The sequence below is a fragment of the Ixodes scapularis genome, unplaced genomic scaffold (genome assembly GCF_016920785.2).
Source record: "Ixodes scapularis isolate PalLabHiFi unplaced genomic scaffold, ASM1692078v2 PGA_scaffold7__128_contigs__length_106722199, whole genome shotgun sequence".
In the NCBI taxonomy this organism is placed as follows: Eukaryota; Metazoa; Arthropoda; class Arachnida; order Ixodida; family Ixodidae; genus Ixodes; species Ixodes scapularis.
In genome coordinates this window covers 39,230,353-39,257,825 of record NW_024609882.1, presented here as the reverse complement: position 1 = coordinate 39,257,825, position 27,473 = coordinate 39,230,353, and the positions used below count along the sequence as shown (strand labels likewise).

Here is a 27,473-nt window from a genome sequence, read left to right as displayed (position 1 = left end):
TGCTTCCCACTGATTGGCGCTCCATTCAAAACGCCTTTACTTCTATTAATAAACCGATAGCTTTATTTGGGAACCATCCGCAGGCAATTCTTGCTGGCCTTTGTCTCACCGCATGACGTCACATTTTCACGTGACAACAAGCTCCTCGCTAACTTTAGCGGAGAAATGGACGTGGAAGTTTGAAGTAGTGGTGTCATGTGATAATATGACGTTACGTGATGTAATTTGCGCTAAATGTAGCGACAAAATTAACTTCACGTGAACTCAGGTCACATGACGTTCTCACGAAAAGGTGACGTCGCGGTCTATAAAAATCGACCTGAGAATCAATCTGGAACTTTCACATGACCTCACTGTGCTACGTAATCTCATAGTGCCACGAGACTTGACGATAACAATTTACCAGCAAACTTTAGCGGAAAAATACCTTCTGCTAAGTTCCGATAGCTGCTCGTTAAAAGCCCCATCCAAGTGCCATCTCCTCTTCAATTCCATTTGACGTCATTTCTAAGCCGGTAAAATTTCTTCCGCTACCGGTTTAACGCAGAGTTGTAAGTTGTTCCAACGATGGAAGCTCTAAAGCCTTTTACGTGCTTTTACTTGTCCGAAATCTCCGCGATAAGGTGCACTTCACGGACGAGACTCCGCGGAACGTTCCTCGACTCAGATTTCCTCTGATTTGCAATCTTCACATTTGCGACGTTATCCCGATATACTATCTCTTCTTTCTGTGTTGATAGGGGTAAAACATACTCCGTTTCATCTTGACTGTAGCGTCCAGTCGCGAAAAAACCGTCTCAACGTTACGTCTAAAATTGCGCGAGTTTTTTTTTTTTTTTTTTTTTTTTTGTTCTGCAATGTTGATACTGCGAAATGAAAAAACGACGAAACGCGTTCCAGCTTGAACAATTCGGTTTGTACCCCCTTTCTGTTCTACAGTAGTTCACACTGTTTATCTCTGTTACTCAAACATTTCGTGGTTTATGCTGTTGTTTTTGTTACTATGAAGCTAAGTATTATATTTACTGCACACACTTCTAGACTGCTTCCGTGTAAATAATCGTCCGAGTGATAACTCCTCTCATTTCGGTGACTAAATGTTGTCCGCCAAATTTTAAACATTTATAATTTTATTGATTTATAATTTACATGCATATCACTGCGTTACTGTTGTGCTCTTTATCAGAAGTTTATACGCTGACGCCCGCAAATGTTTATATTGCCGCAGCACAAAAAAAAAGTATCTCTAAACTTTGCGTTATACTTGATCTTCGAGGCTATCTGGGCTAGTGACATGAGCTCATGGCTTTGTCTGGCTTCTTGTTTGTACGAGAGCGCTTGAAGATACACCTTTTAATTCGATGCACAGGAAAGCGCCAGAAGTTTTAATGTACACAAACCATTAGACGTACAGTAAAGAAACGCCCGATTCACATGGCAAGATTTTGCTTTCTATTTTTCGACTGTGACGCCAAACACCACGGCTTCCAACACGTTTTTTTTTCTTTTTTTTTTATGCCACACCAGTTACGCCGCAGCTGCGTGATTCTAAGTAAAATGCACCATGTCATTCAACCATAAAGTATATGTTTCCGCTTTACTTCGTTTCGCTTTAAGCCCGACCACAGCCGACGCTCCGTGACGAACCAAAAGTGCTTCGTCACGGCGCAGATTGTTTTTGTGCGTTTCCTACCACCGGCTAGAGTTAGACGATGCACTTTTTGGCGCGCCTTGAATAGCTCCATAGAATTCTAGCGTTTGCTCCTGTCAGACATAAAGTTAAGCGGAGCATAGAGTTACTTCGTTCGTGCATTCATTTTTCCTTGCGGCTGTCAGTGTCAGAAACTACCACAGAGGGAAAGAAAAAAAAAATATTTTCCCCTCATAACTTCTTTTTTACGTTATTTTTTTTTTCCGACGAGTGCGATATCAGAGTTAGCGCCGGCGCACATGGAAGCTTTTGTAAGGGCTTATCAAACGAACGTCCGTCCGCCGTATCCGCAGGTGCTGCGATGTCAGCTCTCCCGAGAACGAGGTCGCTCGTAGTTCGGAATGCGGGAGCCGGCGTTTCGCTCTAACTTCCCCCAAAAAGTACGCAATGATCTCGCTGCGCGCGCACACACACGCAATCCTGCTCTCGCAAACGGATATCTATCATCAGTGTCAGATTTCTGAATGCCTAATCGGATGTTCTTGTCACTTTGTGTCATCCCTTTTTTTATTGCGTTCAGGAGGAACGGACACGGATCTACAGCGCACGAGAAGCATGGAGGTTAAGTTCGACAAGATTCACTGGCTGCCATGGGTGTTCGTGTGTACGTTGACCTTCAGCGTGATGATCCTCTACGCGTGGAGTGTGCTCATCGGGGACGTGCCAGTCTTTCTGCCATACGTGAGGTCAGTCGTTGTTTCTTACTTTTTGCTTCTCGAAGTTTTTGTACTTCGTTTCATCACATGTCCGAGCGCGGTTGGAGGCACGAAGAGGTACAACAGCGAACAGAGGTAGTAATAAAAGCGTACGTTACTGGGTCTTCCCTGCGCATGATTGGTTTAGCGATCAAAAAACAGGTACAGGAGAAGTATGACGAACGCCATGACGTTGCGCTTTTGTCGCTGTTTGAGTGGCTTCATCCGCTCGAAGTGTCGGCTGCTCCCGAACTTATTGTGACACAAAGTATAAGCTAAGGCTTCCTAATGTTGAAGTATATGCTACCGAAATAATTTCCGTGTTTATTTTGGTTCGAGCTTGAGGATCATCCTGATTTTGCGTCAACAAAACCTGTTCGTCATCTAACACAGTTACTGTTGTTATATTATAAGGAAAATCTATCGCATTCCTAATAAGGTAATCGTGTTATTTATTTTTGGTTTCCACTATCCAGTATTTGTTGCTTGCTTCTCGAGCATCATCTAAGTGTTCCTACTTTCAAACTGTCTTTGACGACAGTGATTTCGTTTTAATTATTTCTCCTTACGGCCTGAAACCCAGCTTGCTTTTATATCAGAGGAATAAATCGGGCGTCTAAAGCACATGCTGTAGTAGTAAAACAAAACACACACAAAAACGATTACGGTTTAATAAGGCCGTCGCCTTTTTTGTTTACTTTTATTTGTTCGTGGAACGCTACACCGAGCCACAACTTTCCGCTTTTCATGGCTCCACTTTCGTTTGGCGACGGAGATATCATCTTACTTTGTACCACGTTTTTCAAATAAAAACAGAATGTTATGGGGCTGTATGCGTCAAAGCAGCGAAGGGCATCTGGCTAACCGTAGCGAAGTTCTAGGAATCGCTTTAGGCCACATAACACGTGACCTGCACTAACAAGTGCCCATCAGACTGCGAGTCCCTCGGCCTGAATTTACAGCGTCTGTTTTGTCGCATAAGACGCACGTACTTGGAATCAATCTAAAACAAGTTTACAGCTGCATTCTGAACGTTTTAACATAAAACAAAGCGCAAGTATTTTTTTCCCCTTGTACATTTTACGTTTTTTCACGTTCGTACGACGGTAAACAGGAGGTTTGGAGAGCTATTTGCGGCTGCGTATCGCCACTGTGAGAGAGTAGGTGCAGGTTATCGTAAACAAAGAGAAATATATGGTGGTTGCTCTTGACGTTCCGCTGCTGCATAGCCATTATATCGCTCGCTCAATTTTCGTGTTTTCGCGTTTTATGATATTTTTGTGATGAATCAAGTGGTCTGCCATTATCTATAAAACTCTTCAGGAATTATTGCCGAAAAACGCCTACTCGCGGGGCCGTGGACGCGTCCGGGTTGGCTGATATTTTGCAGAAGATAACTACTGAGCAGAACGCGTTGAAATTGTCCAGTAGATAAAGAGGGCAGCGTTCAAAGCGCGGTAATTGGAATAATCTATACAGGGTTTCTCGAGCGCTATTTCGGCGCCAATAAATTCCTATAAACAAGGAAGTGAACAGTGTGCCAGGACATTTTTCACATTGGTGTTTTTTAGGTGTGCTTTGATCATACTCAAAACTTGTGATTCTAGGATCAAACAGAATTAGACCGTCGAGTTGACGCTGCTACTAGGTAATTTTCGTAGATCGTCCTGATACCTCAGATAACGTCACCCGATAAAGATACGATGCATCCGTAAAGGCGTCACCAGAGTATCGGGTGCCGTTGTCGGTGTTATTGGAACATTCCACTGAAGCTGTACTCACATATTGTGCCACACGCGCTCGGATTTCCTGGATCTACATTTGGATGTTGATCTTTAAGAAGCTTTCAAATTTCTATACCATGTGCAATATGTGAGTAGACGCGTCAACCCGACGGTTTGCTTCTGTTTTCCTCCCGCCCATAGGAAAAAAAAAGAAAGAGCAAGTTTTTCTTTTCTTGCATTTTCTACCAGAATCCTACGCTCACCAAATTTGAGTACGATTAATGCACCACCTAAAATTTCCTTTGTGAAAAGTTGTGTGGCACTCTATTCATAGGCCTATGTATAATAACTTTTTGTTTACGACCAAAGAGCACTCGCGAACACCCTGCGTAAAGAGAAAAGTTTCGGCGAATCTGACGCGATTACGAACGCCTGCTGGCTCTGTTCGCATAATATAATGTACGCGGGTCCGGACGTATATTTTTTAAATTGTTTTATATGGTACTCTTCAAAAGGTGTAGGAAACGTAGTCAAAAAGAGATTTTGCAAAAGAAAACATGCAATTTTTAGAGAAAACAATGGTTTGGTGCGCCAGAACGGCTTTTTCGGTTTTTGATGTTTTCGTTTATGTCATGTTTGAGGATGCCTACTACGCAAATTGCAAATATCAGAAATCTCAAATATTTTTCACTTACAATAGATTATGGGAACTATTGAGAGATATCTGTACTGCATTGTGGAGGTTATATATTTCGCGTCAAAAATGTAAAAACATGGCACCTTCGGCGTTTCGTCACTAGGTTTTTGAGCCCATATCTTCACATACGGAATAGCTGCAATAACAAAAAATGTTGTTATATATTAATTTTTACTAAAACACTATTTCGAATGATATATAAATCGTTGTTTTACCTCAAAGGATAAAATTTTATGTCGCTCCAAACTTGTTCTAAATTACGAAGTTAAGAAATTTCAATGTGGAATGTAAACAAAAACATCTTCGATTTTTCTGAAATTTTGTAGTGATAGTTCTCTACCATACTATTGTGTGTATTTATGAAAAACATGTTGCATCATTTTGTTCCCTCCGAAGTTACAGGACAGCATAGTGTACCTTCCACGCAGGCATTTTTACCTAATGCCACAGACGGGATTGTATTTTGGTACCGTGCATTTTAGGACTAGATATATTTTTCTGCTGTATTCCAGTATTGGGCTCAAGTCCAAGTATCGTACTAATTAAAACATTGACCGCGTTGTTCGTCCTTTTAATTAATTTAACCAATAATCTTGTTTTACTCTTTAAAATAACAACTTATATGAGCTTTAGCTGAATGTTTTACACAAAAACGGGACAAAAACTTGTAATTGATACTACTAGATTTTTTTTACAGAACGTAGTAGGAATTGAGGTACAGTGGTGCAAAATATATGCACATATTTATACATTCGCGATGAAGCCGAAATGTTTGAGGAACCAAGCTTCTTACTCTGCTTTCATGACGGTTGTACGTCCGACTGGCCAAGGTAAATCTGCGACTTCTCCGGCGCTTTCAGCAAGATGTCCGTTAAGGTTTAAAATATCTGGAATTCTTTATTCGAATGAAGTAAAAAAAAAATATGAAATTGAAAAAGTAAAAAAAAAAAATGAATGAGGAAAGATATTGAGCGCACTAGTTGCCCGCGTTGACATAAGGGTGTATAAGAGAAGTCCGTTTTTTCCCCTCTTTAAACCAGACTGACGAGTTTCTCTAGCACTCACGTGTATTGTAATAGTTCCAAAGATTGCGAGAAAATCGGTCAACTCCAAATGTGGCAAAAAGGGAGTGCACGAACTGATTGACGCTGACTCACGGTCGCAGCGTTACGGGAGGAGTATTCGAAAGCTCTTGTGGATCAAGTTCAACTCCGGTTCTTTGAATGTCTTAGCCTAGGTAGGTGGCAGCGAGCTCATCTTGAAACAGCAGACAAAACTAGAATCGAATTCTTCCCGGAAAAACAGTGGATAACCATGTTGTCGATGTATTTAAAGGACGGCGTTCTACCGAAGCGGAAGCTGTTTTCTCGCCTTGCATAAATCGGAAAGCAGAGCAAAACCACTAAGGCTAAAGACCCACACGACCACCCATGAAACCAATTTTAGACTCACGAGGATTGAAAGGGATCCATCCGTTGTAACCCTCTCCACGTGCAAACAGTTTACAGAGGGATATATCATCGCTTTGACTCACTGGCGGCACCGGTGTTAAGAAACACTTTTGTCAATATACTATCGTGGCCAGGAGCCAACGCCGGCGTCAAAATCGAAATTCCGCGAGCCCTAAAAGCGACACGTGCAATACTAGTGGCACCGATTTAATCAGCGCAGATTCTGAAAGGTGGTGGCTCAGACAGAAAGCAAACCCCACAAGCTGATGGTGGCCCCTCTCGTGAACTTGAAGAGGCGATTTAGGGATACATCCGGCCAATTCGTTGAAAGCCCATTGGTCGACAGACTACTCGAAGAAGGACGATTTGTCGAATACGGCAATTCGCCCCAGGCCAATTCGCAGAACGCAGAATCGAGCGAAAGTGCCCGTTCGTCGAACTAGATGGAACGGTCACAAAGAGTTGCACAGGGTGTCTAGGGTTACCCGGGGACGTTGGGGGTCAATAATGGGACCCTGTTTGCCAAAAATAAAGGATTACAAATTCAGTTCTCAGAATTTACAAGGGTCCGGTAGCGAATCGTGAAAATGCGGGTCGTTCAAACTAATAAAAGCCGGGCTCTGCAGGAAGACGTTCACTTGACTCTATCATCATGAAATGTGGGAAGACCGAGTTAAGTGCTAATCTTCTGATCATGAATGGTAATATGTACACTTGTAATACGCGTACAGCCAACACCACCTTTCTGTTGGTACAACCACCACGGCGTACTGGATTTGTCAGCAAAGAAACGCCTGTAAGGCTACGTTGCCGAACAACCTCAAGGGTGCGGCTATCGCAAGAAGACAATAAAGCCGGTTTTCGGAATTATTCTTTCTAGAACTTTGTAAAGACAAAATTTGTGCTGAGCTAGAAAAAGCTCACATGCAATTATTCTTTTTGACCTCCATAATTTTTAAGCTACATCATTTAGTCACGAATTTACAAAAAGGCTGCACCCAGGAAGCAGTTTATGTTCGTAAATCGTCGCCCCTTTTTCCAATGACAACAATCATATTTACATTTGCAAGTCGGCGAATCGTGGTGAGATTCCCTTCTAGGCTCAAAAGCACATCACTCGAACTTTGTTGTAGTTTTTTCGACGAATATTTTTGCGAACGTGCCGCTTCAACAAGTTTCCCGTTCGACGAATTTGCTTAGTGAGAATCGTCCATTCGACGAATTGTCCGTCTACCAGTTGTCCGGCGACGAATGGGTTTTCAAAGAATCGTCCTTGACCCTTTACGGAAACCAGAGACGGCGTGGACCGCAGAGCACACGCAACTATCGTCTGTTTTCTCCGGGTGCACTTTTATATTCCGAGAAACTGATTGCCGCGTGCTTAGCTCTGTACGTTGCTTCATAGGAAAGCTAATGAAGGGCTATTTTTCCGTCTTTTCTTCTTGTGTCGTGCTTTTTGGAGGTCGCGGAGAACTCTGATCGCGAGACAAAACAACAAGCGCTGCGGTCATAAACAAACGAAGGGGTTGCCGCTTCCGTGTAATTGGCTCTTGACAGAACATCCTCAACCATGGCCGCGACTTACAGCATCTGCAGAATATGTTGCACTATCTTAGTAAACACAAGGGAAAGATATCAAAGCAGAGAAATTTTTGTAGTGTGTAGATTTGAATGTTCATTCTCCGAAGATAACTGGGCAAAATCCTCCAGTTTGTGCATTTCCTGTTCAAAGCCACATTTGGAGTTGACCGCTTTTCTTGCACTCGTTGGAATTATTGCGACCCAGGTGAGTGCTTCGCGGAATTCGGCAGTCTGGTTTGAAGAGGCACGAAACAGGACTTTTCTAAGACGCCCTCCTGCCAACGCGGGCAACTATAGTGCGCTCGATATCTTTACTTGTTATTTTCATTTCCACTTTTTCAACACCACGTGTTTCCTTTTTAGTAAAATAAATAATTACAAATATTTTTAATCTTCCCGGACGTTTTGCTGACAGTTCCAGTGAAGTCGCAGGTATACCTTGGTCAGCCGGACGTACGACCATCATGAATAACAGTGTAACAAGCTTGGTTTCTAAAATATTTCCACTGCATCGCGAATATAGGTATAAATATTCCCATATAATTTCCACCACTGTACTTACCTTTCTACTACTTTCTGTGAAATAAAAATGTAGTAGTAGCGACTACAAGTTTTCTTCCAGCTTTTGTGTAAAAGGTTCATCTAACGCTCATAAAACTTGTCGTTTTAAAGGGCAAAACATGAATTTCGGTTAAAGTTATAAAAAGTATGAGCAACGCGGGAATTGTTTTAATAAGTAGAGTACTTGAGCTTCGATCCAATACCCGTATACGGCACAAAATATATGCCTTGTCATACAATGCACGGAATCAAAAGATAATCTCGTTCGTGGCATTGGGCAAAAATGCAGTGCTGTAACTTTGAACTGAACAAAATGATCAAACATGTTTTTTTGTTTTTTTTTTTTAACAAACCCAACAGTATGATGAAGAACTATCACTATAAATTTCCGGAAAATTGAAGTGCTTTGGGTTTTCTTTTTTTTTTTTCTCCATTTGAAATTTTTTAGCTTTGTAACGTAGAACAAGTTTGGAGCGACATAAACATTTTAATCATTGCGATGAATCAATGATTTATATATCATTCGAAATAACATATTAACAACAATATATGACAAATTTTAGTATTGTAGCTATTCAATTTTTGTGGATTAAACGGCTCAGAAAGCTAGTGTCATAACGTCAAAGGAGTCATATTTGCGCATTTTTGACGCGAAATGCATGACCTCCACAATGCTGTACATATATCACTCAATAGTTCCCATGATCGAATATGCCGTTCTGGGGCACTCAAAATATTTTTCTCTTTAAATATTATGTTTTTATATGCAAAATCTCTTTTGATTAGTTTTCCTAAACGTGGTGAGGAGTAACCTAAGAAAAATAACACACAAACAAAAAATACGTCCAGACTCGTGTGCAGGATCTTCTCTGAAGAGAGCCCCCTATTATTTTTTAGGCTAGCCACGACTTGCAATTGGCTGACACATTCGCAAGCCGACTCAACTTTGAGGATCGTTCACTCTCCGTTTCTACGTGTTACGATGCTGGATGAAAGTTCGGCATTTGCCTCTACGACAATCCAACCTATATCATATCTTGCGATAGGCTCAGCTTCCTGATTTAAAAGGGGCAGTCGCTTTCAGAAGTTTACACAGCCTCGATAAGATACCCAAGAAGATAAAATGACACTCGTGTGCGTTGTTCCCCAACCTCCGCGCAAGAGTAAAGGTTGCCAGATGTTGGCAGAGGTCAAGCTATTGAGTCACTATCGGCCTCCAAGAGGCTATTATTTTAACTATATATATATATATATATATATATATATATATATATATATATATATATATATATATAATATATATATATATATATATATATATATATATATATATATATATAGGGTGTTTTTATTAAGCTTAACAGATTTGTTTAAAAAAGGTCGTAAAAGTTACACTTATGCCGCTTGTGGAGGTGAGTCATACGGCCAGAGGGACATTATAGGGGGCTAATCGTAACAATCAGTCGACTAATTAATTAAAATTCGTTAATTAACTCTTTAACTAATGAAAATAGGCATTGTTCCAATTAGAAACTTGCTCAGCGTCATTAAAAAGTACTAAATCAGTCATTTTCAGAAAGACTTTGAGCGCGTGAGAAGCGTAGTAGTGCACTAAAGTTACCACTCGTGGAGCAGGTACAAAGCTAGCGGTTGCGAACTTGCGATAAGGCGTCCGCGCGATTTTTCCGTCTCTTATCTAGCCCCAGCCTTGTACCTGCTCCACGAGTGGTAACTTTAGTACAATACTACGCTTCTCACGCGCCGAAAGTCTTTCTGAAAATGACTGATTTAGTGGTTTTCGGTGACGCTGAGCAAGTTTCTAATTGGAGCCATATGTCTATTTTTATTAATTAAAAAGTTAATTAACGAATGTTAATTTATTAGACGACTGATCGTTACGATTAGCCTCCTAAAACATGTCCCCCCTGGCCGTATAACTCACTTCCGCTAACGGCATAAGTGTAACTTTCACGGCTTTTTTTAAACAAATCTGTTAAGCTTAAAAAAACCACCTTATATATATATATATATATATATACAGGCATCCACCGCACATTCAATTTTTTATTGGATTGCTAGCTGTGAATTGTCACATAGCATTTGTCCTAAATATTTGCGAGAAAAGGCTGCATTTTACCGTTAAAGATCATACTGGCAGCTCCAATTGTTGTTTTTGTGAGTTTACTTTTTGTAACTTTACTTATGTTCATTCTTTGTTATATCAATACTTTCACTACTTTTCTGTTTTAATCATCTTGTTGATGTATATTATGAGTTTTCTGTGAACTTCTTCCGCTGCTGTTACACTTCTGGGGACTCGAGACCAGTCAAGCTGTTTTAACTTCTTTCCCAAGCCCCACCAATACTATAAGTCATAGTTCGAAATAAAGGCAGTATTATTATTATTACCTTAGTAAAATACGAAGCGATCCTTGCGGTGTTTTATCGTTAATCTTCCACTATCTTTGCATTTTTTAAGAAGTTGAATCGCACCGTCTGCTGTACTGTTATCACATATTCTCATTAAATGCCCGAGACCAGTCGACATATGGGCGGGGGGGGGGGGGGAGGGGAGGGAGGGAGGGAGGGGGAGGGGGAGCGGGAGCGGGAGCGGATGGAACAAGGATGATCAGGTTTTATCTGACTAGGCCCGAGAACCGAAAAACAAAAAAAAAAAAAAAACGAAGAAATTCAACACATTGAACAAGCACATAAGTAATCAATAGGTATAGCACAATACCACGCACAAAAAGCCCAAGCTTATTAAAAAAGTTCAGTTAATGAAATCGTATCATTATTACTATGAAAAGAGCAATAGATGCTCACAAGACAAGGTTGGCTAGTAATGATGAAGAGTATGAAAACACGAAGGTATGTGCGTTGACTACTGAGTGTGTATTACTCAGCAAATACTTTCATAATAACGTACACAATTGAACAGGCAGATACGCGACACTATGGATAGTCTTGTAGAAGGAATCTTATTAATCTTACAGGGCTTACTATTTCCTATTCAACTCCCGGCGGACTTTTGAACTGTGCCACTTTGTCCTAATAATTATTTTCAGCAATCATTAGAATACACACTCCCTACTACTCTATATGCTCTCATAAACAATAATGTCGACCTTAACTCAATCTCAATTAGATGTTTGCGTAACCAGTTGAAAAGAAATGAATCCACGAATTAGTAAAGAGCGCATTATTTTGCGTATGTTCAGGATTCCGTGTTTTCGGAGATGATTTCTCGTGAGATTCGGAGGGGTTTTTTTGGAGTTTATTTTACGCTGAAAATTCGAGGTTTATCGGAGTTTATTTTTATTATACTTCCCAGTTCTCCAAATTTCGGAGTTTAATTTTTCAGTGTTCCCAATTTTTTTTTAAACTTGAAAACACTAAATACATGACATCCGGGGACCATGACCCGTTGTCCCGAAAGAAACTTGACAAGCTAAAAGGCAATGCTCTTTAATTAGTAGTTCAAGGTTAACAAATAAAGAACTGAAGTTGCCTGTTTCCAAGACCACTGACGCTGTCCTTATTTAACATGTATTTGTAAAACACCGTCGTTTTTGCTTTTTATTTTATCGTTGTGAGCTCGAAATTAGGCGTTTTTTTTAAATAAGTCCAAGTTTATCAGAAATTTATTAGCTAGTGTTTTACGAGTTTCTTCGTATTTATCCGAAAAGACGGAACACCAACTATGTGTTGTGTTGAGTTTCTATGCTTTTGCTATGTATAGTTTGATGCTATATGCGTTATATAAAACCACACTTGAGAAAGGCGCTCCGTCAAGCTGTTGTGCACATGTGTACCAGAACGTTATTTTAAGTTACTATAAATTACATCTATGTACCAGAATACAATTTAATTTTTTTCTAAAACTTGCGTTTCATAAAATTTATAAGAATAAAAAATAACTGCCTGATTTTTTTTCATTTCGATAACAACAGTGATTCTTCAAAAGTTGTGATATTGTATATGTATTTCATTTCATGAACCTGAAGTTCCCCTTGTTCTAGGTATTGCAGCAATACATTAAATTGTTTACGCAACCTTCTTGCTTAAATGAAGTATAACCCTCCTTGCCCCCACACAGTCAGAAAATATTGCGCAAGTGTGGTGCAAATGTCACCTGGTGCAAAACGTGACAGAAATTGAGAAAAGAGGAGCGACACACGGAAAGGTGCGGATATGCAAAAATAGCGTCAAGAAATGCTTTGGACGAACGCCATATGAAACTAATTACTATCATGGTACTTTTTTATATTATAGGGGTAACTTCCTTTACCGCCTAAATTATAGATTAGCTTCATCCGTTGACGCAGAAGTTGGCGCAACAAGGAAACTAACGACAAAAGCTGACCGACATGAGGTAAGGCGTGATGGGCCTTCAGAAGATATACTGGGAGGGCCAAAAACAATTTCCAGACAAACTATACCATTTTAAGTTATATTCAAATGTATTTGTGTATTGTTCAAAAACAGTAATAACTCGAAGTAATTTGGAATTTCAGGACACTTTACAATACCGCAAGGAGAAGGGAAGAGTCCGATAGTTTAAAAATCAACAAGCAATTACCGTTTGTTTTCCTCTTTTATTTCTTAGAATATAGATATTAAATGTTCAAAACTACTATATTTTGTTTTATCCTAAGTCTAAGCGAAGCCCATAACTAGTTACAACACAAACAAAACGCCCAGAATTAAAACGCGATGTGACGACTCGTTCTTTGCGCTTGGTTGGATCAGTCCCCTGGGTCGTATACGGTGCCAGCCAAGAATGACCTGCGTTGATCAGAAGACGGGAAAGAAAAAAAGAACGGGGGGGGGGGGGGGGGGGGACCCTTTTTTTTCGTCTTTTGATCAACGAAGACACTTCAGCAACAGCAACATTGGAGTAGTTGGCGTAACACGCGAATAGAAACAGAACACGGCATGATCTAGCGCTTTCCGAGACGCTTCATTGAAGTTAAAGCAAGTAGGCAGGAGAGCTGTCCCCTACCTGCAGTGTTACTATGTCTACGCTTCATTGGCCTCATTAGCTCGTCGTAGCGTTGGTAGTGCTAAACCTTGGATGAAACAAAATGTAACGTGAAAGACTCATTCTGCGTAAATAAAAATAATTCAGAGCTAGATTTGATGCTATTTACCGCAAACTGTGAAAATACGTCGCGGCCGTGTTCGCGTTAATTGTGCCGCGCTCTGTGATTGTGTGACTAATCGTTTGATATTGCAATGTTTGGTCAACCTTTGGTGGATGCTATGGGAGAGAGTGTAAAACAAAAGGAGACGACCAAAAAAGATTTGTACATATAGAAGAACAGTTCACTTCATGGTTTTTCCCATTTCTGACTGCATTTCACACTGTACTCAAGAATAAAGTATCGTGAAAGCTTCGGACAGAAGCTGTCCGAGTAGCTTGACTGATTTTCAACAAGACCATCTTTACTCGATCTAAACTCATTTATAAAGGCACCACGTGCTTAATTATATTTTAGAGGTTTACGTACCAGAGCACTGAAGGAGATCTAGCACAAAAAATGAAGTGTGGATTAATTTAACTTTATACCATGTAGTAATTTTTAGCGCGCAACAAACTCTCGGCTACACGGCGCCTACTCTTTAAAAACCTTGCATCATATTGCAATCAGCTCGGGCGTAATTCAACCCCAACAAGAAAATATCCGGAGGCTAGTACTTTGCCTGAAAACCATCGGGTTGGCCGCGCGAAGAGTTGACCATTTTTTCCGCAGAAAACGTACCGAAGTGCTGCAATCTGATGATGGCATGCTTAAAAAGCCCACGACTTATTTTTTTCTTTTTTTGCTTCCAGTGACGCTGGCGGAAACGCTCCCCAGAGCGCACTGTTTGGAGTCGCCCTCATGGTGGCGGCTTTCTCCGGTAAGCACCAAGGAAATTCGAAATTTTGAAGCTAGACGTCAAAACTTCATTGCTTATTTCCAACATATATAATATTGTGGTTTCCTAGACGAAAAAGAAAGTCGCTGAAACAAGCTTGACGAGGCCAGGGTTTGATTGCAAGGCAGAAACGACAAGAAAGCACAAATATATAGAGCAGTGAACTTTCTTCCCTTTACTGTACTGAACGTTCAATGAAATGCAAAATGCTTAAATTAGTACTAAAACTTCATTAAGTATGAGAAGTTTGCTTTACTGGGTTAAAGCGTACTAAAACTGCATTGATTATCATAGATAGTACTAAGGTCCAATGATTTTTTGTGCTTTGCGTAAATACCAATTAGAATTAATCGCTTGTGTTTATAACCCATGAAACACGCATTAGTTTCTCTCCTTGTGCAAGGGTAGTCACAAAAATATAAAAGAAAAACGAGCAGCGTTCTCCCCCTTAACTTGCAGCCAGAACCACGTGGCCAGAGCAAGCGGCCACGTGATCTGGAGCTGATTATATGCCGATCATAGCCACGAGCAGGGGTTCCCAAAGTACAGAACATGGGCTGAGTTCCAGACACTGTTGGGGTTCCGCTATTGTCATTGAAGTGACTGGGCACTATCCACTACCTGAATGCTTGTCGAGCTAGTAGAGACTTTTAGCAAACCGTTAACGTGTTCCGCGTACTGCACTGCCGGAGCCTTTGAAGCACGCATTTAAGCGCGCGCCCCGTGATCACTGTATCACCCGGACGCGCACTAAGGAGCATGCTTCAAAGGCTCCGGTAGTGTGGTACGCGAAACATTGTAACGCTTTACTAAAAGTTCCAATTGATTATCGCGAGTAAAAATCGAGGGCTCACGCTATGTTCCGCTTAAATCTCTGCGCCGCGTTTTAATATCGCTGCTGGGGGACTACATACTGTCACTGAGAGACACAACGTCCTCCATACTACATCATATACTACATCATAAAGTTTTGCGAAAGGAACAATGAAAGAAAACGATCGCTTTTATTCTTGACATTATACCGCAACAAAGAGGTTTCTTGGTCAATGGCGTTGCGTCTGAGTATGCTTCGGTGCCATTAATGCCAGTAAGCTCGTGTAAAGTGAAAGAAAAAAACATTCCAACTGAATATTGTTGTACTGTCCCTTTAAGACCTTATACATTTTAGAGTTTTAAAATTAAAAATATCTCATTTGACTGTTATGCTACAATAATGATTCATGTATGACATTGAATTTAGCGATTTATACCTTGTATATCTATTCGCTCACTCTGTGATATTAATCGCAGTTTGGAGAACAAAGAAAACTAAGAAGAGCTTCTGCCGTTCAGAAAATGGAGAACTTAAGTCGACATCTTGTAGGCCCTGAGATGGGCCCCATCTCAGGGTCTACAAGATGTCGATTAATTACCAGGTCGCCTGCACTCTATCACTGCTTACAACTTAAGTCGAACTTTAACATACTCTTTGTGCTTTGAAGAAACCGAAGCGCAATTTTCAGTCACAAATGACGGAAAAGAAGAAATAAAGAAAGCAGCTTAGTGTAAAGATTTCGTGTCCCGTGCCTGATATGTATGCAGTGTACGGTGAGTGATATAAAAGAGACGCAGTGTGTTCGTCGGTACCATTTGCATATAAATGTCAGCGGTGCTTCTATAGTATATTCAAGGTGCGAACTGTGTTTTATTTATACGTGTACCTTTAGAGGCAGTTCCAGTCTTTTGCTGAAGGTTATTTTTTACGTTTTGGAGGCTTACTGATGTTTCATCGTTGTCGAAGTGATATATTGAAAGAAAAATTATATGATGCAACCGACCTAGTGCCATTTTATCATCTACAAGATGCTGAGACTCACCCGCGTAGCATTAACCTGTAAGCGGGTCAATTATTTGAACACATCAGCGTTTGAACAAATTTTACAACACAGCTTATTTATCTGTAATGATTCATCATTCCAGGGCTCATTATTTACGACTCTATGCACACGCTAGTTACGGTAGCTGTGATCGAAGATAATATGCATTCTAGTTGAGATATTGTACCGCGTATGCATAAATATCGCAAAACGCTTTCAGTTCTCACTTAGACTGCAGCTTCTGCAGCATTCTCGAGATGAAATGTTCTTCCTTTCTTCGATAACTTGGCACTTCAAACGATATCCAAGTTATGTAGTGCCTAGGGTGAAAGAATTATAATTAAACTATTAAACAACATATACAGACTAGAAGTGCGTTAACAATTATTTACCAAACTATGGTAGGTGAAAGGGTAAGAACCCAGGGGATGCTCCGTCTCGAGCGCGAGCTTGATGGTTTTGATAGCAGTTGGTCGCACACGCATCGAAAGCTCGGTTGAATGCAACCAGCGCGTCCTGGATGAGCAGCGTCTACGGGGTTCCGGTCACTGATCACAGAAAACACGAATGCACAGGGTCAGAGAGACGCAGATGCTTACTGCACGTTGGATTTCTTCTGAACAGGCATTCCGCCCTTCCTGGTACGCTTCCTCTCCGTGAGGGCGGTAGACAGCCCACGAAAGAAGCTCATCGCGGGCCTCAACTACCTAGCCCTCGTGTTCGCCGTGTTGGCATGGCTCGGCATTGTGATGGTCGGCATCAGTCCCATGAACCATCTACGTAGGGACGGTACCTGGGTAAGAAGTTTTTTTTCATTCATTCATTCATTCATTCATTCACCTTAAAAACTACGAAGGATATTATAAAAAGAGAGAGGGAAAGGGGGTAGGGACGATATATAGAAATAATAAAGAAGTCTGGCATCTACTCCGGATTTAGATGAATGACAACGATTTAGTATTTTTTTTTCTTTTAAAATATGCTAAAGCATTCGCAATGCTATCCCGTCCAAAAATTATCACAGAGTTTCAATTGAGTTTCTAATGTATTCTTATAGAGTACATTAAAACCTAATTTTAAAGTTATTGATAATTTTTGTAAGGGATGCGGCCTCTGAAGTATTTCTTTCTTCCGCCTTTACTTTTTTCTTGCCGCCTGCAGTCCGGAAAATCACCTAGCTTAGAAATTTTGTCAAATTCAATGAAGTTGCGGCAGCACATGATGTCGTTTATTTTTTTTTTTTTTTAATTTTAAAGACCTTCTATCAGAAGGTCCGAAATACCGCCGCGCCTACTAGACTACACGCGACCTTTATTCTCTGCGTTCTACAACGCACGGCATGCAGTGTGGAAGGGGCGATCGTTTAAATTTCATAAGAAAACATTAAACAGTCCTTTTAGTGTGTGAAAGACATATTCTGTAGTATCATTTTCGCTAAATTGACATTGTGAAGCCGTGGTGCCACGTAAATTGATGTCCACATGACGCTAAGTTCCCCGCTAAATTTTACACAAAAAAAAAATCATCATAGTGTTAACTGACGCCACGATGCCACGTGACCTTATGAGATCATTTTATATTATGACGCCATGCGACCAGACCAACACAAGCCAGAAAGGTCCCTGGAGGTTTCATTGGAACTAATGCGCGAAACACATGTACGACGAAACCGTCCGATCCGATGTCCGACCGCGCAATACGACGGTCGGAGGCGAGGGTTTTCAACGCTCTCCGATGCTACGAAAACTCTCCCCCCAAGGTCATTCCGGCAGTCCGCACGTCGGATCGGAAGGTTTCGTCGTCATGTGTTTCGCGCTTAAAGCAAGTGCGCAGGCGAACAGGTCTGTTACTTACATGGGGGGTCACGTGACCTTGGGGGGTCACGTGACCTTGGAGGGTCACGTGACCTTGGGTGCATGGTAACCCAGGAGTGGGGGCAAAAACGGGACGTTTTCCCCCCGTTCCTGAGTTACCATGTTAGTTTTTGGAGGGTATCCATATTAAGCTATCCCTTTAAAACCCATAATCAGTGACTCTTCACTGAGTTCGCAGAAGTGTTGATTTTGTGCCTCACGTTCCGATGCCGGAAACGGAGGGTTACCTGATGAATCGCCATTCTTGTACATCTTTTTCCAGCTCCTTCCCGTACTGATTCCTCATCTAGCCGGCGCCTCGCTAGTCTTCGTGTTTTCGGTCGCGTACTTCGTGGTGCAGATCTCCTTCGCTTGGATGCTGGGACCGCAGTACCGGCGACCGATGGTGGGCTACGCAAGAATGGCCTCCACGGCGGCCTGCATCGCAGGAGCTGTTGCCAGTATCCTTTTATTACTTTTAGAATTCAACTGGGGTCAATTGGTATGGTGAATAGTGTCCAAGATGGTTACCTTTTGACAGACACATTTTAAGTGAGTGGACGAACGGCAAATGTGTTGGTCCTATGTTCTGCATACGAATGACGCTGTAAAAATATGTAGCACGTGCAACTTACGTGTGAATTGCTATTATGAAATCTTATTCAGCTCTCGGGCTCCGTTTCCATCGATGATCAGAGTGAAAGTTTTGATGCTTTGAAGTTCGTCTCATGCTAGTAAATAAAATAACATCTGGCGTGATACTCTTTATTAGAGTAACATTTTACCATCAATAGAGGGGGTTAATTAGGAAACCATCCTTGTAAAGTCGTTATAATAATAGACACGCCATAGATACTTATTCGGGTACTTTCACTTTCTCCTTCCTCTAATTTATTTGTTTCCAATGCACAAAGCTGCTGTGTTCTAGAATTTCATATTTGCTAATGAAAGCGTCTGAAGCTCTGAAATATCAAACGCATGAAAGAGGTAGATATCCCTAGAAATCTTTTATATCCCTAGCTGCAACAGGAGGCCCAATTAATGTATTTTCAATCGTCTTGAGCTTTATGGCTCACCTGCATGGAAAACACAATAGCCTGACTATATGCGTCATTCTACTACAGGTATTGTTTTCTGCAGTGCATTCCACCTCACTTGTGAAAACCCAGTCGTGAGCTAAAACTATGCCACCTTTTTATATGCTGGTTCATTTAAAATGCAAACAAATTCACTTTTAAATAAGGTACAATAGTCAAGCAAGGCCGGTTTTGTTGTTGTGTCCTTTAACATCAATACAGTGGCAGTGTTTGCGCCTTTCGAAACTCCGAATGACTTCAAGCCTAGCGCCACTCACGGGTCTGTGGTAAGTGCAGGCACATTTTCTCTTGAGAAAGACATATATCCACTCTTTCCATAATCATTTAGTGAAAGAAAAAATTATACGTTTAACTAAAGCCGGTATGGTGAATAGTGTCACATTGCTCATACCTCATACAAAAGACGGTGTGCAAACGCGAGTCACAGCAATATTCGTGGTTTGAATGCCGCCCATGCCAAGTTTCCCCTTTAACTCATTGCCATGCTGCATTCGAAATGCGGATTTCGCTCTAACTCGCTTTCGAATGTGTATGCAGGCTGTTTTTTGTATTATGTATAAGCAGTGTGACCTCAGCTTAAGGTGCCTGAAACGTGTCTTTGAAGGGTGTGTTCAACGCGTCCTATATTAATCGTCCCTTACATTTTCTCCTGAAGACCTCATGTAGCTCTCATGTCGCCTGCCGTGATCCTGGCCGTGGCAAAAAAGCCAAGGTGGATAGAGCATACGCTTGTTTTGTTGGACGTCCCTCTTCAGTTTGCAGTCCACGGAATCTTCGGCAGACCCGAGTTTCGGACGCCGCGACGATAGCGGCACTTGCGTTCGCCCGTACTTTTTCCATGAACTTTACAACCAACCGCTAGGTTCGCGAAGTCCGACAACATGATACACCGACTCTTGGTGCATCATTTCTTGCCACCTCAGGACCGCTTTCGATGCATGCGCGATATAGGACGGTAAAAGCACCACTCGAAGACTTACTGCAGGCATGGCAGTTGAACTACTGTACCTCAAGCCCGTGCCCTACCAATGAGTATACCGCAACTTTACCGTGCGGAGAATCCAGCTGATGAAGTCACAACTCTTGGTCGCCCAAAACTGAGTATATCAGTATTGATGGTATTATTCAGTAGACGTAATAATTGAGTACATTGTTGGCAGGGCATGTTCGGAACGAGTTCGAATGTTTTGTCTGCAGAGGAGGACAATATTGATGTGGATCGCACGCTGCGAAGGCGTCCTGGAAGCTCGCCGTCAGCAAGCTTTCAGCAGCTTCACGCTCGACAATGGCCGCGAGTGTATTCACCTCGAGACCGAACAGTGTCGCCCCCGTGCGGCTGAAATTGGAAACATGCGAAAGCGGGGATACCGCCGTGCGTCGTCTGCTATGTGTGCACGTTCAGAAGCATGGATCTCGACGACGCAAGCCCGTTTCCGGCTGAGCTGGACCCTTCTTATTAAATAATTGATGTTTTTGTGGTCGTTTCTTCTTACTAAAGCTTGTGTTGTATCGTTTCAAATGCGTAAAAATTAAGCAAAGTGATTATTATTAAGTCGGACGCTTCCAAAGTCTTAATTCGTTGGTTTGCATACAACCGCACGTCCCACGTATTTTTGGTATCTCCCGCAAACCATAGCTTTCATAAAACATTGAATGTTGATTGGATTCGTGGTTTAATTAGAAAATTAAGCGGACTGATTGCTACCCTTTAATAGACTAATCAATCGATAAATCTTTTAGTTGATTTTTCGCCGGTTATATTGCATGGAAGACGTTAAAACATTTTTTTACTAGTTTTACTATATCATAAATGGCATATTGGATTCCCATTCTAAACTTCACGTTGTCACACCAACTTAAATATGAACACGGGATCCCTTTTAAAGTGGAGTAATTTTTTAAGTTGTTATTTAAATAGTATAATCACCCTCGGTGACAATGAAAAGCGCGCTGAAGGGGTTTACCGTGCAGGCCTGTGTCACAAAAGAAATATAGACGTCAAAAATATTAACGGAGGCATTTTTTGACTCTTTGATTGTCTCCAGCACCAGATTCCGAAAAAAACGACAAAAATCACAATTAAAGCATCACTCGAATAATCTGAAGGTTAATTTATGAACTGCCCAGTCCCGATATACGTTAGGTGAGGGCGGACGGTGATCGGAATGTCTCGTGAAGGTCGCTAGCCCTCATCACTAAACGAGTATCGCTGCGGCCTATGCTGTCTGTATTGTGGTGCGTGTCGTTTGTTCGAGTTGCAGAGACTATTCTGTTTGAATAGAAGATTATTTAGACAGAAATTTAAAATATTCGCCTCTTTACATTCGCGTCCCTTACCAAGAAAATTGAAGCGGGTGAGCCCACACAACCGTGAAGAGCATTTAATACCAGGAACATTGCTGCGTTGCTCGGTTACGCTCGTTTATTACACTCGCAGCATATATATTAGAAAGGTTTTGTATCACTTCTTTCAGTCGTCCTACCAACGAACAGTTACCGGGTCGTAACTAGTGGAGGCACACTCTCCTCATCGCACCGTTAGAATTGTTCAGACTCGGAGAAACTTGCCGACAGCATGGAGCAGTAAAGGTAAACCTTGACAGCAGGGGAACTCTATAGCACAGCAATTTCTGATCCACCACTAACTTCTCTTCATACTAAATATTTATATTACTAAAAGAGCTAAAAGTAAAAAAAAAAAAAATGCGTAGAACCTGCGATTTCACAGCAAACAGTACCAGTATTACGTTATCCGGGTTGGAGTTTATTGTTTTGTTGAATTCCTACGATGATGAACCGATACTTCCATTTTAAAGGAAACGAACATTTAACATAAATAATGCAGTTTAGCTGGAGACAGGCATCCATCGCGGCGATCCATGCTTCCCAACGTCTGCCTAGAGCTGACGACGCATCTTCATAAGCGATTATTTAAATTTAGGCCGTACGCTGGGAACACGATTCGATCTTCACTGAAGCACCGAAGTACCGCACCATTTTCCGCTAGAATTGTTTTTCGATCGATACTATGCTACAAAATAAACGCAAGAATTTACGCCGTCTCGCACACGAACGTGGAGAGCCTATGGGGCGACCGTTCTCCTATCCCCGCTTTGATGATGATGATAGCACGACAGTAGCGCCACCTCTAGGTCGATCTCGAGGCCAATAGAACTAAAGTCACTAACTCCTCGGGAGAGTAGCACCAAATTACCCGTATGGTCGTCATTTTGGTTCATGGAGTGAATAGTTTCTCTTTAACCTCTCCACTTCTCCATTCTTAGTGAGCCAATCTAAATTCACTGCTGACGGGTAGCCTTATAGGAGAATCTCTTGTATACCAAGATTTTGACATCCTATCCTAACCTAACCTACTGTGCTCGGGGGCACCGAAAAATAGTTTTCCTCTTTTTAGATGCGTAAGAGAACTGTGGAGGTAATGACGATGGATAGTTTTATTGCATACATATCGCCAAATACGCTTACAGTAGCGAGTGACGCTTTCAGCACGATGAAACTACTTAGTGATCTTGGCACGACTGGTTTAGAACGACGCTTTCGAAGATTCGAAGATAGCAAGGGACCAAAGTGTCGATTGCCATGGCAATCGAAACCTATCAGCCAATCGCCTTTCGAGGTTTTGGTCGGCTGTATGTTAATATTTTATTGTGTCCTGCTAGCCGGCAGAGAAGGCAGCGGCGCTACATTCCTCCCCCCAGCCCAGTGATTTTATTTAAAACCTTCTGTCACTCTACCACAATTCACTGCAATTATTTATTCCCAACACATCTTGAACACTTCAACACAAAAGTATTTTATTTTAGTGTTTTATGACAAAACGCTTCATGACATTGACATTTTATACGTGCACCATACCCTTCGTCATGGCACCATGACGATTTTCATTCCTACTTGCTCTCGCAAAAAAAAAAAAGATAGTACAAATTATGTTGCAGAAAATTGGCTGATATGACGTCAATGCAACCCGTACATAACTTGACATTTCATGCTAGGATAAATTAGACTGTGAGTTTATTCAATTTATCTTTGCCTCATGCTCCAACTGCACTCAGTGCTCAACACCGTATTCAATTTACGTGTGCAGCTTATCTGAAAATCCAACCAGAATTATATTTTATGCACCGCGGTACACCCCTTTCTCCGCCGGTGCAAGCTGGTGTGGGTTCATAGACTCAGCCCCGTATCTTAAAGCAGGACATATTATGCCTAGGATAGGGCCAGCGTGAACTCGCATGAAGCTTCTTGGGATAAATTATATTTGAATGAAGAGTGGTTCTGGTATAAAGTGTCCAGGATGAACTGCCCTAGAGTAAAAGTAACTGCCCTGGAGTAAGAGCTCAAAGGAGTGGACCCCACTATTACGGCCATAAGTTAAATTGAAAGACAGTTGATCAATACCTTCGGATTGAAGCACACTAAATAGGGACCTTACTTATAACGGGTTTATTGTTTTGTTTGCAGTACAAGGGCAACACCGCATGGTCCGCGTTCGGGGAATGGATTCTCATCATCGGTCTCATGTGCAACATCCTCACGTTGGTGCCAGACATGAAGAGCGTCCGCGTCACCCTTCATATAGAGAACCTCGCGGATGTCTCGGAGAAGGAAGTGCCCAACGAAATGCTGAAACTCTGAACTTTCCCTGAAACATCATCATCGCGGACGAACTCAGTGTGGTGCCCAAAAAGGCGGATGACTGTGATCAGAAACCCGTGCGGTCAGGCTCAAGAAACGTGCTTGAAACCTTCGAAAAACTCTTCCGTGTACAGTTGCCCGAGCCAGCGCGTCGACCACCGATCAGTACAATCTGTCCTGAAAGCTAGTCGGTGAGTATGCAGGCATTATTTTTAGAGCGTAAACAAATATGCAATCTCGTCAGAATTGAGATTTTATATTCTTTATAAGATCGAAGAGCATAAAAATCAAAGTTCACAGTGCCTTCGGTCGTTGGCGCCCTTCCAAGAAAGCACACATATAAGCTATACTTTGTTTTACCTCAAGTCCAGAAAGCCGAAGAAAAAAACTAGCGGATGGGGCCAACTAGTCAGCGTCAAAAGTGCGCCATTATGGGGTTCGTCATGTTTGCTCTGCGCTGAACCGGTCATAAATATAAAATACCCATTGACTTCCGCTTTTTACGCTACTTGATTGGTCCATTAGTTCGTAGCGTCGGCTGCGTGTGTACTTAAGCTGAAACGAAGTATAGCTTTGTCGTTGGGGGCGTTGCTGAGGTAGATTTCAGTGATTAGTTGTCGACGTCCTTCGGTGGGTGTGCTGATAACAATTTCGCAAGTGTTTCTGTGAACTCCCCAACGCTCAGGAAACAGAAAGTACCTCTTTTTGTTGGGGTGTAGGAAATGGACGCCTTATGAATGATTCATATTGAACAAAAAAAAATGTTTTTCTTTAAAAATATTGCAATATATGCATCAATGGTTTCAGAGAAAACGAAATGTTCTGCTCTGTAATCATACCGCAATTTTCTAGGACTCCGTTGTACATTTCGTTTTAGTTATTGACGGGAAGCCCTGACGTCATGACGGGAGTCGACCACCTTTGTTTGCACGCTTTTGAAATTATTTTTATTTGCAACCACAAAGGGAAAGGGCGGCCATATGGTAACCGTGAACCAGAATAAAAAAAAAAGACTAGCGAGTGAGAAGCATAACTGAAAATTTAAAACATATAAAGCCTGGTGAGGCGTAAACGATTATTCACTACTAATCAAAGGCCATACTGGGCGCTATCCCCGTGCGCTGGCAATAAACCTAGTGCCGGATGAACTCGTCAAGACATGACACTAGTTTACTTGGAGAAACTTTCTCTCTCCCAAAGCCTTTGGAGACAAACTGGCAGAGTGTGCAGTGTTCTCGTTGATCTCTCAGATTCAGTATTGCGTGCAATAGATCAGATAGGAAACTGAATACTCTACTAAAATTCAGATTTCTGCACAGCAAGGTTCTCATCCAGTATACGTTAGTTTTCTTAGGTGAGCCCTACCTTCCTTATGGGATCATGTTGTCACTGTTGCCTTTCTGTCCCCACTGATGTTGTTGTGTCCACTGGTATTAACCTCTCTATTTAGGAATATCCGGTGCTCTAGTAAAAAGCGGTATTACCCTCTGTTCCACGCTTACTCCGAGCACACACAGTGCTGCGATCGCTGTCGGAGCCATGGAACACGCTCATGCCAATTCAGTTCTCTGGGTCATGCGCTAAAAAGCAGTGGCTAAAGCTAAAAGAAACTGCCCCTGGCCTTGTCCAGCCTTGACAGCAGAACCGTCACATGACCCGTAAAAAACAGCGAATACTTGTCTTTTTTTGTGTGTCAGATTGTTTTACATTAAGAGTTCAGATGCATATTTCGGGAACATTATTTTATTCCTTCAGCCTTGATGTTCCGAAAAATAATTATGTCAAAGCTTCTTATAAGCTGTACACACGTACAATAAAAACCTAAAAGAGAAAGCGCTGCTCAGTTCCCTTCAAGAGGGAACTGAGCCGTGCTTTCCTCATTGTGTGTGGCTCATTGCACCTTTTAGTTTTACCACGCAATTGACGTCTGCATATCCTCCGCTACACGTTACGATGAACCGCAACGGACGCTGCAAGCCATTCAAGCCAATCCAGTGCTGGGAATGTTATCACATGACTACGCACCCCGCACATCCTTGCGGCTTATCTCGAATGTCACGTGGGTCGCATTGCCTTACATTGGCTTCGATCGCTAGGAGCGTCCTCTGCCTTCCATCGGAAGATGAAACGGAGGACAGTATACGTGTCGGGTTACACATTTCCAATATAAGATCTCATGCGATTCAAGTTTATTAGTACGTTGCTGGAGGCCATTCTTTAAGGGGAAAGTCTGCGGTGGTATTACTGAACTGAGATGTAGTACAGTATAATGACCGTAGTCATGATTGTGCCATTGTTCCTCAGTTTATGCTGCAGTGCGAATGAAAAAGAGGAGGATGTGAACTGAAAGAAATGGGGCTGCAGTGGGGCACTCCCTATTCTGTAAATACTCTGTACAGATGTTTCTCATGTTATTAAATGAATCGTTTTGCACGTTTCTTCCGAAGTGTTATTTACTCAGCCTTACCTGTTTTGCTAATTCCAGTAGTACAACGGTGTCTTCAGGTGAATTCCCCTTTGTGGTTCATCTTATATTTTTTCTACGTCAAGTTCCCTGAAGGGTATACCTTTTCTTTATGTACGCAGTGATTAGTTTCTACAGTGTTTTTCTGTTATTGGGGGAAAACTTTGAGAGCCACACGCCCTGTAGTACGCTCAAAGTCAAATATAAATAATCTGGAAAGCTCTTGTTTAAAAAGAAAAATTACCGCATCTCCACGTGGTGAATGATGTTGATTGGGGCGAAGCTCGGGTGGTGCTGATGATACTGATTTTGGTCATAGGTAGTGCCACTGATCTCAATGACAATTGCTGGATCGCGCTTGCCGCTCCCGCAAGTGAAGCCACCGGGCGTCACTCGCTTGGGATACGATTTGCCGTTTTTGCTAGCCTTTGCTGCGGTTTTCCAGCGTGCTGACGACACGTTTTCTACTCGTTCGTCGTCATTCGCCGAAGAAGTTTTTTGAAGACTCTGTGTATTGTTGAGACTTTCCGTTGTGAACACGTGGAAAATTTTACGAAAGTGCAGTGTCGCAGGACAAAGGCACAACGCGTCGAAAGGAAGGGCTGGCGGCGTGTTCAAAGCATCCTTGGCACGCCGAAGTGCCGTGTCTCTGTGCCTTCGCGCGCTTGGATACCGACCAAGAACCGACGCCGTGTGAATGTGTTTAGCGAGTGCAATGTGCGTGAAGCCGTATCAAAAGGTACAACTCGTCGAAAACGTGTCGCCGGTGTCGCGGCGTGATCAAAGCTTCCTTGGCACGCCGAGTGATGCATCTTTGTGCCTTCGCACGCTTGGATACCGGTCAAGAATTGACGCCGCGCCAAAGTTCTGAGCGTGTGTCGCGCGTAGATGCCTTTAGATCATTTATATATATCGGCCACGGAGTTCTGGATCGTCCAGCTGTTCCGGTGAGTTGCTATCAATAAAAGGGGGAGATCTGTACGTATTCTTATGTACTATATTAACCATGGCTATGTCCCAAATCTACTCTAATAGATTCCGTGGGAGCACGAATAGGGCAACGTTGTACGTGGAGCCAGGGGGGTTTTCGAAAGCAAATGTACAAGACGGCGAGAATGAAAATCTTTGAAGCGCGGCCGATATGGTCGTGTGCAATCTGTTGACCAATTACAATTAGGCGAGTCGCGTAGGTTGATAATAAGCCA

At 42.0% G+C, this 27,473-nt stretch overlaps 1 protein-coding gene across 1 annotated transcript in view; it reads left to right on the top strand.

The window, feature by feature from the left end:
* LOC8029805 (DNA damage-regulated autophagy modulator protein 1) overlaps positions 1-26,242 on the top strand; it is a 30,723-nt gene extending 4,481 nt beyond the window's left edge. The window contains exons 2-7 of the mRNA XM_029995594.4: positions 2,232-2,397; positions 14,257-14,324; positions 16,823-16,995; positions 18,335-18,512; positions 19,350-19,414; positions 23,631-26,242. Of these exons, the coding sequence (XP_029851454.2) occupies positions 2,267-2,397; positions 14,257-14,324; positions 16,823-16,995; positions 18,335-18,512; positions 19,350-19,414; positions 23,631-23,804 (789 nt within the window). The 5' untranslated portion in view covers positions 2,232-2,266 and the 3' untranslated portion in view covers positions 23,805-26,242. The remainder of the gene's footprint in view (positions 1-2,231; positions 2,398-14,256; positions 14,325-16,822; positions 16,996-18,334; positions 18,513-19,349; positions 19,415-23,630) is intronic.
* The last annotated feature ends 1,231 nt before the right edge of the window (positions 26,243-27,473 follow it).